This window comes from Chiloscyllium plagiosum, chromosome 26, assembly GCF_004010195.1.
Source record: "Chiloscyllium plagiosum isolate BGI_BamShark_2017 chromosome 26, ASM401019v2, whole genome shotgun sequence".
Taxonomy (NCBI): Eukaryota; Metazoa; Chordata; class Chondrichthyes; order Orectolobiformes; family Hemiscylliidae; genus Chiloscyllium; species Chiloscyllium plagiosum.
The window spans coordinates 50,561,114-50,574,046 of NC_057735.1; the positions used below are offsets into that span (position 1 = coordinate 50,561,114).

At 43.0% G+C, this 12,933-nt stretch overlaps 1 protein-coding gene across 1 annotated transcript in view; it reads right to left on the reverse strand.

The window, feature by feature from the left end:
- Window positions 1-7,871: 7,871 nt before the first annotated feature.
- LOC122563345 (potassium voltage-gated channel subfamily A member 2-like) overlaps window positions 7,872-12,933 on the reverse strand; it is a 38,455-nt gene continuing 33,393 nt past the window's right edge. The window contains exon 2 of the mRNA XM_043717098.1: window positions 7,872-12,768. Within this exon, the coding sequence (XP_043573033.1) occupies window positions 10,799-12,295 (1,497 nt within the window). The 5' untranslated portion in view covers window positions 12,296-12,768 and the 3' untranslated portion in view covers window positions 7,872-10,798. The remainder of the gene's footprint in view (window positions 12,769-12,933) is intronic.

Sequence of the window (12,933 nt, forward strand, 5' to 3'; positions counted from 1 at the left end):
CACCTTCTTATGAAAGGGAAGGCTGCTGATGAGCTCAAAATTCACAGTGTTGGATTCACAATTAAGACCCAGCTCAATTTGCCTCTTTGAACTTCCTGTGTGAATCAACAACCAACTCATGACCATCTGCCTGATGCTTACCAACAACTAGATGGCTACAGTTGTGAGCACTTATGCTCCAACCCTTGACTCAAAGGAGGAAGTAAAGGAAATTTTCAATGCCAACTTTGAACTCTGTTGTCAAATGTCCCCAGGGAGGAAAAGATAATTCTTCTTGGAGACTTCAATGTCAGGGTTTGTGGAGACCACAAACTTTGGAATGGTGCAATAGGAAGGGAAGGTATATGTCCTGTCCCATCGACAGGGCAGACCCAGCAGAGGTGGAGGCACAGTGGTACACAGTCGGGAAGGAACTGCTGTGACGACATTGATTCCGGACCCCATGATGTCTTCAGGCTTCAGGTTAAATGTGGGTGAGGATCATTCCTGCTGATTGCCATGCACTGTCTGCCCTTGGCTGGTGAATCGGCACATCTTCATGTTGATGGAAAGTGCACAAAATGTACTTTGGATGGAAGATTTTAATATCTACCACCAAGTCTCCCTTTGCAGCAGCACGACTGATCAGGTCAGTTGGATCCTAAAGGTCATAGCTGTTAGACTAGATTTGTGGCGGGTGGTGAAGGAACCAACAAGAGGGAATAACATACTTGACCTCATCCTTATCAACCTGCCAGCTGCAGATGCATCTGTCCATGACACTATCAGTAAGAGTGACCACCGCACAGTCCTTGTAGAGACAAAGTCCCATCTTCACATTGAGAATACCCTCAAACATGGTATGTGGCACTATCACCGTGCCAAATGATACAGACTTTGAACAGATCTAGCAACTCAACACCGGGTATCATGAGACACTGTGGGCCATCAACAACAGTAAAATTATACTCTAGTACAGTCTGCAACCTCATGACCTGGCCTATCCTCCCACTCACAATAACCATCAATCCAAGGGAACCATTCATACTTCAATGGAGAGTCCATCAGGACATGCCAGGAGCAGCACCTGGCATACCTTAAAATGAGGTGCCAACCTGGTGAAGTCACCAAACAGGACTACCTGAATGCCAACCAACATAAGCAACAAGAGATAGAGTTAAATGTCCTATGACCAATGGATCAGAACTAAGTTCTGCAGTCCTGCTACGTTTGATAGACACTTAAACAACTCACTGGGGGAGAAGGCTCGATAAGTAGCCCCAATGATGGAAGACCCCAGCACATCAGTATGAAAGGTAAGGCTGAGCATTTGCAACAATCATCAGCCAGATGTGCCAAGTGGATGATTCACCTTGGTTTCCTTCAATAGTTCCCAGCATTACAGATGTCAGTTCTCCGCCAATTCGATTCACTCCCTGTGATATTAAGAAATGGTTGGAGGCACTGGATACTGCAAAGGCAATGTGCCCTGATGACATTCTGGCAATAGTACTGAAGACTTGCGCTTCAGCATGTCCTTTTCCGAGCCAAACAGTTACAACATTGGCATCCACCTGACAACGTGGAAAGTTGCCCAGGTACGTCCTGGACATAAAAAGCAGGATAGATCCAACCCAGCCAATTATCACCTCACCAGTCTACTCTTGAGCATCAGTAAAATGATAGAAGGCGTCATCAACAGTGCTATCAAGCAGCATCTGCTCAGCAATAACCTGCTCAGTGACGCCCAGTTTGGGTTCTGCCAGGACCACTCAGCTCCTGACCTCATTAAGCCTTGGTTCAAACATGGACAAAAGAGTTGAATTCCAGAGATGAAGTGAGAGTGTCTCAAGGTTGCATTTAACCGAGTATAAGAATCAATGGGTATGAGGGGCAAACTCTCTGCTTGTCAGAGTCATACTTGTCACAGATGAAGATGGTTGTGGGTTGTGGTTGGTCAGTCACCTCAGCTCCAGGATCACTCTGCAGGAATTTCCTTGGCCCAAGCATCTTCAGCTGCTTCATCAATGACCTTCCCTCCATCATAAGCTCAGAAGTGGGGATGTTTGCCAATGATTGCACAATGTTCAGCATCATTTGTGACTACTCAGATACTGAAGCAGTCTATGTTCAAATGCAACAAGATCTGGATAATATCCAGGTTTGGGCTGACAAGTGGCAAAGAGCCAGGCTATGACCATCACCAATAAGAGACAATAAGAGACAATCTAACCATCATCTCTTGACATTCAATGGTGTTACTATCATTGAACCCACCACTGTCAACATCCTGGACATTACTATTCATCAGAAACTCGACTGGACTCACTACATAAACACAATAGCTGCAAGAGCAGATCAGAGGCTTGGAATACTGTGGCGAGTAACATACCACCTGACTCCCAAAGCCTGTCCCCCATCTACAATACACAAGTCAGCAGTGTGATGGAATACCCCCCACTTGCCTGGATGTGTGCACCTCCAACTACATTCAAGAAGATTGACACCATCCAGGACAAAGTAGCCTATTTGATTGGCACGACATTCAAAAGCATCCACTGCCCCAACAACTGAAATTCAGTAGCAGCAGTGTGCACTATCTACAAGATGTACTGCAGAAATTCACCAAAGATCCTAAGACAGCATCTTCCAAACCCACAACCACTTCTATCAAGAAGGACAAGGGCAGCAGATACATGGGAACACCATCATCTTCAAATTCTCCGGCAAGCCATTCACCATCCTGATTTGGAGATATAGCATTGTCACTTGATCAAAGTCCTAGAATTCCCTCCCTAATGGCATTGTGGGTCAACCCACAGCAGGTGGACTGCAGTGGTTGCAGAAGGCATCTCACCACCACCTTCTCAAGGACAACTAGGGATGGGCAATAATGCTGGCCAGCCAGCGATGCCCACATCCCACAAGTAATGAAACAAATAAGTCTTACATCAGTGATAGGGAAATATTTGGAGAAAATTCTTAGGGATAGGATTTTCTTGAATTTGGAAATGATTGGACTTATTTGGGATAGTCAGCATGACTTGATGCAGGGAAGGTCTTGTCTCACAAACTTAATTGATTTTTTTTTGAGAAAATGATGGAGATGATTGAAGAAGGCAGAGCAGTGAATGTTGTCTACATGGACTTTACTACAGCATTTGACAAGGTCTCTCATAGTAGGCTGGTGCAGAAAAATATGTTGGATAGGATTCAAGATAATTAGGCAAAATGGATACAAAATTGTATTGGTTGTAGAAGAGAGAGGGTAGTTGTGGAGATGACTCTGTTTGGAGATCTGTGACCAATAGTGTTCTGCAATGAGCAGTGTGGGATTTTTCTTTTGTTAATATATATAAATGACTGAGATGAAAATGTCAGTGGTCCGATTATTAAGTTTTCAGACTTCATGAAAATCAATGGAGACGTGGATGGTGAGGAAGGTTATGAAAGAATACAGCAATATGAAGATCAGCTGGAATATTGGGCAACATAATGGCAGATGGAGTTTAATCTGGGCAAGTATGAGGTGGTGCATTTTGGGAGGTCAAATGCAGGATGAAAGTACACAGTAAATGGCAGGGCCAATAGGAAAATTAATATACAGAGGGATCTTGGGGTTCAGGTCCATATCTCCCTGAAAGTGAATAAAGTGGTAAAGAAGGTTTATGGCACATTTGTCATCACCCATCAGGGTATTGAGATTAGAAGTTGACAAGTCATGTTGCAGCTGTAGAAGACTTTAGCTTGCCAAATTTGGTGCATGTTGTGCAGTTATGGTCACCATACTATATAAGGATGTGGAAACTTTGGAGAGGGTTTAAAAGAGGATTAACAGGGTGGCATGGTGGCTCAGTGATTAGCACTGCTGCCTCACAGTACCAGGAACCCAGAGTTTGATTCCACCCAATGGCAGCTGCCTGTGTGGAGTTTGCACATTCTCTCCTTGTCTGCGTGGGTTTCCTCCAGCTGGTCTGGTTTCCTTCCACAGTCCAAAGAGATGCACATTAGGTGAATTGTCCATGAAAAACTGCAGGGTTGGGTGTTGGGTCTGAGTTGGCTGCTCTGCAGAGAGTCAGCATGGATTTGATGGGCTGAGTGGCCTGCTTGCATGCTGTAGGAGTTCTATATTGTCTGGATTAGAATGTATTAACTATAAGGAGAGGTTGGACAAACTTGGATTGTTTTTATCAGTGGCTGAAGGACAACCTGATGGATGTATACTAAGTTATGAAATGCAAGGATAGGGTGGATAGTTGGACATCTGACCCCATTTGTTCAGCCTGTTCAGCCATGGAAGAAGTTCATAAATCTGAATTAGCATCATCCTTGTAATGCTCTATGCTCTATGTTCTAAGAGACAGTCAATGATGAACCAGAAGTGTTTTTAGGGCAATCTGGTAGTTTTATGTTCACCAGTGTGTAAAGTGGATTTTAATTACAGATTTAATTTCCTGCATTCAAATTTCTCAGATTCCACATTGGGATTTGAAATCACAATTTCACGTCGATGGTTTATTGGTCTAGAACATTAATCACTGTGCTACTGCACCATTACATTTTTCTCATATCTTCTCTATCTCTCTCCAGGCCTTTCTCTATATCTCCGGGTGAATACTATCCCAGTTTCTCTCACTCTTATCCCACACAGATGTGACTTTTCTTACTGTGACAATCAGACTGGGTTCAAGCTTTGGGAATATTAAATGGTTATTGTGATAACAAGAAACTGTTTGAAAGCCTTGAGGCAGCAGTTTTTGAGCAAGTTGTTGATCTTGAGTTTTAGGTTGTAAACACGCCTGTGAGCATTGCAGCCAATGGCTTCCATTTCATCATAAAAGAGTTGATGAAATGTAACCTTTCTGGAGTTGTACATGTGGCCAGCTCTCAGCCACTCTCACTGAATGTGTTGGGCGTGATGTCTGGGATTTGAAGGATATATTTAAACAAGCAAGAGAGAGGCCATTGAGGTTCAGGTCACAGATGACCATCCATAATGTTTAAAAAAATCTATTTTCTCTGTTACAGTTGGAGTCAGTATCTTGCTTCTGAATATATTTAATCAATGCCTTGAGATATCTGAGTTGTCTTCTGATTTATCTCAAAGTCTTCCTTCAATTGCAGCTTAATCTCTTGTGGTGCAGTGGTAATGTCCCTGTCAGCCAGGAGGCCTGGGCTTATATCCCACCTGCTCCACAGGTGAGTCATAACATAATAAAAAGATGGGGTACTGGGCTAACGGTCGGATACTTGGTAGTGTGGATGAGCAGAGGGATCTTGGTGTCCATGTACACAAATCTTTGAAAGTTGCCACCCAGGTAAATAGTGTGGTGAAGAAGGCATATGGCGTACTGGCTTTTATTGGTAGAGGAATTGAGTTCCGGAGTACTGAGGTCATGTTGCAGTTGTATAAGACTCTGGTGCGGCCACATCTGGAGTATTGTGTGCAATTTTGGTCGCCATACTATAGGAAGGATGTGGAGGCACTGGAACGGGTGCAGAGGAGGTTTACCAGGATGTTGCCTGGTATGGTAGAAAGATCGTATGAGGAAAGGCTGAGGCACTTGGGGTTGTTTTCATTGGAGAAAAGAAGGTTTAGGGGTGACTTGATAGAGGTGTATAAGATGATTAGGGGTTTAGATAGGGTCGACAGTGAGAATCTTTTTCCACGTATGGAGTCAGCTATTACAAGGGGGCATAGCTTTAAATTAAGGTGGGGTAGGTATAGGACAGATGTTAGGGGTGGGTTCTTTACTCAGCGAGTCGTGAGTTCATGGAATGCCCTGCCAGTAGCAGTGGTGGACTCTCCCTCATTATGGGCATTTAAGCGTGCATTGGATAGGCATATGGAGGATAGTGGGCTAGTGTAGGTTAGGTGGGCTTGGATCAGCGCAACATCGAGGGCCGAAGGGCCTGTACTGCGCTGTATTCTTCTATGTTCTATGTTCTATGTTCTATCCCTGAGCAGGTCATCTGGTAAAAAGAAAACACCCATTGACTTCAATCAATGGGTCAAGATGTGATCGTAGCATCTCAACCCTCAGCAGCCTTCAATGTTGTTCAGTGTGGATGTTAAATAAAGTGTTTTACCACCAAAATGATATGCAATCTCTTTAATGAGCACAAATAAATTTAATTGTCAACAAGTTTCTTAACAATCTTGTGAGTGACTACTGCTTGCATCTTCTGCTTCAACTCCATACATATCAACATACAATTTAGGAACTGAACTTCACGTTCCTGACCACCCTAATAACTTTCAAGGAGGAGAAAGTGAGGACTGCAGATGCTGGAGACCAGAGTTGAAAAGTGTGGTGCTGGAAAGACACAGTAGGCCAGGCAGCATCCGAGGAGCAGGAGAATCAACATTTCGGGCATAAGCCCTTCTTCAGCCATTCTCCTGCTCCACGGATGCTGCTTGGCCTACTGTGTTTTCCCAGCACCACACTTTACAACGCTAATAACTTTCAACTCCTTTGTCAGTCAAGAATTGATCTGTATTAAAGGAAAATACTGTAGGTGGTGGAAATCTGAAACAAACACAGAGAGTGCTAGAGACACTCAGCAAGGTCTGGCAGTATCTGTGGAGAGAGAAACAGAGTTGGTATTTTGAATCCAGTTTGATTCTTTTTCAGAAGAATCTATCTACCTCCGCCTTCAAAATACTTAATGACCCCACCTCCAATACTCTCTGGGGAAGAGAGTTCCAAAAACTCATTCTCCCCAAAGATCTCTTATTACTAAACAATGACCCCTAGTTTGAATCTGTCCCAATCTCTCAGTATTGACTCTGTAAGTCTCCTCAGGATTGTATCTGTTTCAGTAAGATCAAACCTCATTCCTCTAAACTCCTATGGATAGAAGCCCTACGTGTCCAAATTGAAATCCTCCTTATGGGATAACCCTCTTAACACAGGTATCAGTTAAATGGACCTTCTTTGAATGGCTCCAATAATTTATATCCTTTCTTATAACTGTACACAATGCTCCTCATTTGGTCTCACCAATTGTAGCAAAGCATCCCCACCATTCCATTCCTCTTGCAGTATGCAACCACTTGCATTCTAATAACTTGCTGGACTTACTAACATTCATGTACCTGGATATCCAGGTCCCTGTATACCTCAGAATTCTATTTAAATGGTGCACTGCTTTTCAATTCTTCCTGTCGAAGTGGACAAACTTCACATTTTTCCACATTATAATCCATCTGTTAATTGTTTGCCAACTGACAAACATGTCTAAATCCCTTTTCAGATTCTTTTGCCCTTTTCACATTTTACTTTCCTACTTACCTTTGTATCATCAGCAAAGTTTGCTGCATCTTTGTCATTAATGTGAATTCTAATTAGCAATGACCTCTCTGGCACTTCAGTTTTCACATTTTGCCAACACCCATTTATGCCCGGTGATTTTTATTAGTTAACCAACTATCCATAAATCTGTTATGTTATCCCAAGATCATCAACTCTCACTTTTCTTAATAATCTTTAATATGGCACCTCATCATTCTGGAATTCTAAGTACACTTGGAGGGACCTTGGGGTACATGTCGATCAGTTTCTCAAGGCAGCAGAACAAGTAGATAAAATGGTTAAGAAGACAGGTGGGGCATTTGCCTTTATTAGCCAAAGCATCGTGTTGAAGAGCACAGAGGTTATGTTGGAACTGTATAAAATTTGGTAAGGCCAGAACTAGAGTATAATGTGTACTTTTGGAATCCATATTACAGGAGGGATGTGAAAATGCTGGAGATAGTGCAGAGGAGATTTAGCAGGATGTTCCCAAGGCTGGACACTTTTAATTATGAGGAGACTGGGATTATGAAAAAACAGAAATTACTGGAAAAACTCAGCATCTAAGGAGAGACAGCAGAGCCAATGTTTTGGGTCAAGTGACCCTTCATCAGAACCTGCACTGGGGTGAAGGAGATTGAGAGGGGACGTGATGGCGATGTATAAAATTATGGTGGATGTAAACAGGAGAACGGTTTCCCCTTGGTGGTATGGATTTACGGTAAGGGGCAGAAAGTTTAGTGAAGGTGTCAGGAAAGGTTTTTTCACTCAGAAGGTGGTGTGAATTCAGAACTTCCTGCCTGTCAGGGTAGTAGTGGCAGAAACCCTCATAACATTTAAGAAGTATTTAGATGTGCACTTGTGATGCCAAGGTTTACAAGGCTATGGGACAAGTGCTGGAAAATTGAATGAGAATAGTTATTTTTGATTGACGTAGACTCTAGGGGCCAGACAACATGTTTCTATGCTGTAAGTATCTATGACTCTGGAACTTAAAAAGAACTTTGCTTTTATTTGCTTGTTACATCATCAAAGAAGTCGAAAAAATTTGTTAAACCTTTAGCAAACCACAGATCTTGGACTGTTGTTTCCTGCTTTCTGTAACTCACTTGCCCTGAATGAAGTGTCACATTTACTATTTTGCAATTTGATGGAACCTTTACAGAATTTTGGAAAATTAAAATGCACCTACTACCTCAGCAGCCACCCTTCTGTTAGGATGAAGTTCATTAGAAACCTGAGGACTTGTCAGCGTTTAATTGTAATAATTGTCTCAGTACCCTTTCCCTAGTGACTTCAATTGTTTTAAGTTTCTCCCTCTCTTCACCTCTTGCTATACAATTATTTCTTGGAATATTATTCATATCCTCTACAGTGAAGACAGCTGAAAATTATCTACATTGCCACTGATCTGTCCTGTAGCCTAATGTCCCATATTGCTGTTATTTAAGTAAAGCTTTATTAAGTTTAAAACACTAGTTTGAGATTCAATCTTCGCTCCGTCAAGATGAATGTGATATTCAATCATAATAATCACTGCTACATATGAATACCTTCACTATGGATTCATTAACTAATCCTGTCTCATTGCAAATTACCAAATCTCAAATAACCTGCTGTTTGGTTGGTTTGAGAACATACTGCTCTAAGAAACTTCCCCAAAGAGTTCTACAAATTCATAAACTATCTTTGCCAATCCAATTTATTCAAAATATATGTAAATTAAAATCACTCATTATTATTGCTTTAACTTTTCCACAAGCCCTCATTATTTCAACCTATATACCACATCCTACAGTATGATTTCTGCATGGGAGTTTATATACCATTCCCATAGGCAACTTCTTACTGTTGCTGATTTCTCTCCAAACTGGTTCAACATCCTGATCCTCAGAATGGAGATCATCTTTCTCTATTGCACCAATGTCTTCCTTAATTGACCGAGGAATCCTTTCACCTTTTCCTAGCATTCTGACCTTCCTAAATGTCTTGTACCCTTCAATATTCAAGTCCTCATCTTTGTCATCTTACAGTCATATCTCTGTAAGGACTATCAGATCATACATATTTATTTCTATTTGTGCTGTGTTCCAGTTTGTTATGAGTGCTGCATACATTCTGATACAGAGCCTTTTTAGTTCTGTAGTTTACCATTTTGTAACCTCTCGCCTTATCTGATGGTGCACTCTTAGATTTGAAATCCCAACTGCATTTGAATCAAATATTTAATCCTCTCATCTAATTTACCCAATGCCAATTTGTTGATGGCTCAGGTAATAATGCAGAAATTATAACGGTTGAGGTTTTGTATATTAAATTTGACCATTGTAACTTATACTTCCTCAAGAGAAGTTTCTTTCCTAGTTCTATATATGTCTTTCATACCTACATGAACCAGGACCATTGGGTCCTTACCCTCTCATTGCAACGCCCTTCTCTAGTCCTGAGCAAATGTCCTGAACCCAGGTACAGGGCAAGCATCACCAGCACTGCAGTGAACTGTGTAGGTATCCCAGCTATGATGTCTTCTATTATTGCAATCTTATTAACTCGCCCCACTTCAATGACTTCCTGTGCCATGGCAACATGGTCAGTTTGCTGATGCATCCTGCAACATTGCTTTCACCAGGATAGACAGTTTTACTAAGATGGCAACTTATCAGGATGGTATATGTGCAGATCACAGCTTGCTCAACGTGATGTTTCTTCAGTGCCTGAGCTCCTCTGCTAAAATTGTTCCCAATTCCTAATCCCAAAAAGTTGTCCTTTTCCAACTGGGGCCCCAAAATGTCAAATTGAAATGATATTGCCCTGTCCCTACACTTTATTTTCCACATCCACCAACTCCTTGATGACTCAGAAAGGGAATGTGTTAATGTGGCTCTGAATGATATTAATGAAAAATGGACCTCCCCCAACCCAGTGTGATCTTTGCAGATAATGCTGCAAACAGTAACCGTGGCAGTAGCTAGTGAGCTGGGAGAGTAGATAATGGGATGGAGAAAGCGTTGAGGCTTAATAATTATACTGATCTGTACAGCTGCAACTGGATGAGGAGTCAAGATTTTTTGAACATAAAGAGGAAGACAATGGAATGCTGGAGCAAGGAAATAAGTGATTGGGCCAACAACAATCATGAGTAATTCTTATATAATTTTAGTAATAGAGGATAATAAATGCAGGCAGAGGGATCCACAATCGATGGTATTAGTTAAATACGCTTAACTGGATTACACTTGTGAGGAATTCCATGGCTTCTATCTAACACCTGCTACACATGTGGTTGTCAGATGCAGGAACAGGACTCTCCTGTTTCATTTGGTTTACTCTAAAGTTGGCAGCACCTTATGTGAGTGATTAAACGCAGCACTGAGGTGTGATTGGAATGTATCGGGATGGTTCAATAGGACACAGTTACTGTGTGAATATTTTACGCTCTGATATAGAACACTAAAAGCTACAGAGACATCAAGCAGACAAGAGAGCAGTGAGATCTGTGTCCTTAGTGTGGAACCAGGAGACACTCACACATCACTCCGCAATTTGGTGATGTTCACGTAGTTGGGGTTTGGTAAAGTACAATTGTCAGTGTGAAGGTTATGTTCCGGGGGCTCCCGAACACCACCCACACCCTCCTGTGTCTCTGTGTACTCTGACTTGCAGATACTGGAAGTGCTGTTACTCTTCTTCAGATCAGCCGTGGATGGGATGTTTGGGCAGCTCTTCACATGTAGGTATTGGGCCTGTTCCTCATTCTCTGTTTCTCGGTGATAGAAGTAGTTAAAGTTGGAGACAATGACGGGCACAGGGAGGGCAATGGTCAACACTCCAGCAATGGCACACAGGGAGCCAACCATCTTGCCCCCTATGGTAATGGGGTACATGTCTCCATACCCCACTGTTGTCATGGACACTACTGCCCACCAGAAGGCATCGGGGATGCTATCAAAGTAGGAAGCTGTTTCATCTGCCTCAGCAAAGTAGACAGCGCTGGAGAAGAGGATGACTCCAATGAAGAGGAAGAAGATGAGGAGACCCAGCTCCCTCATACTGGCTTTCAGGGTCTGCCCAAGGATCTGTAGCCCTTTGGAGTGTCTGGACAGCTTGAAGATCCGAAAGACCCTGACCAAGCGAATGACCCTCAGGATGGCCAGAGACATGGCCTGCTGCCCTTGCTGCTGTCCATTGCCTGCCTGTTGCTGCTGCTCTGCCAGCTCAGTACCCAGGGTGATGAAGTATGGGGTGATGGCCACGATATCAATAATGTTCATTATGTTTCGAAAGAAGCTGGGTTTGCTGGGGGAAGCAAACAACCTTACTAGAAATTCAAAGGAAAACCAGATGATGCAGAGAGTCTCAACGATGAAGAAGGGCTCAGCAAATGTCGGAGTGTGAAAGGGGATTGTGTCATTGTTATATGTTGGTCTCCCTCCAATTGCTTTCTCTTTGTCGTCTCGAAAGGCAGGCAGAGTTTCAAGACAGAAGCTGACGATTGAGATGAGAATGACCATGACAGACACAATGGCGATAACGCGTGCTGGGCCTGAACTCTCAGGGTACTCAAATAACAGCCAGATCTGGCGCTGGAACTCATTCGTGGGTAAAGGCCGCTCCTCCTCCTTAATAAAACCCTCATCCTCTCTGAACATCTCCATCGCCTCCTCCCCCAGCTCATAAAAGCGTATCTCTTCAGAGAAGATATCCAGGGGCACATTGACAGGTCGACGCAGCCTTCCCCCAGACTGGTAGTAATACAGGATAGCATCAAAACTCGGACGGTTCCTATCGAAGAAATATTCATTCCTCAGAGGGTCGAAGTAACCCATCCTCTTCTTAGGATCTCCGAGCAGGGTATCAGGGAACTGAGCCAAGGTCCTGAGCTGAGTCTCAAAGCGAAGACCTGAGATGTTGATCACCACCCTCTCACAACACTCATGGTCCTGCTCTGGCTCATACAGATCCTGAGGCGGAACAGGGAGTGCAGCCAATTCATCCACATTGTCTCCATGGGCCACTGTCATCTTGCTGGAGGCACCAAAACCTTTCTCAATTACAAGCTGCGAGCTGCGAGCGAAGTACCAACTGGAGCTAGGAACTTGTGGTCCCTAGATACGAGGTCCCTGATGCTACAACTACCTGGATTGTGACAAGAGATATCACAGGATTATGGAGCTGGTAGATCCTTAGGTTTATGAATCCTGGAGGAATCAGATTCAAGATATTGGAGAATGCACTGTTGTATCAGTACTGCTGTTACACAGATAGGAATAACGTGATTTGGCTTAATTTCCAAATTTGAGCTTTTCTGTGGCAATTTCAAAGACCATTCTCTGAAAAGATCGCTCCACGAGATTTTGAGAGCTGACGAAATTGCCTCCAACCATATGATATTCTGATAAAATGTGTATTCACACTCAGCTGACTCAGTCTTCAAATCCACAAAGGTTCCAGATCATAGCGAAACAGCAGGATTCCTTGTGTCCTGTGACATAACCTGGAACAACATAGAAAGACAAAAGAATTAATCAGATTAACCCAAACAGGCAGACCAGGCAGTGAGCATAGAAAACAAGCAAGAGAGGGATGGAGCTAGAGGAGAGTAAGGGAGACAGAAGGATGGAGCTCAAGGAGAAGGAGAGAGAGAGAGAGAGAGGGACAG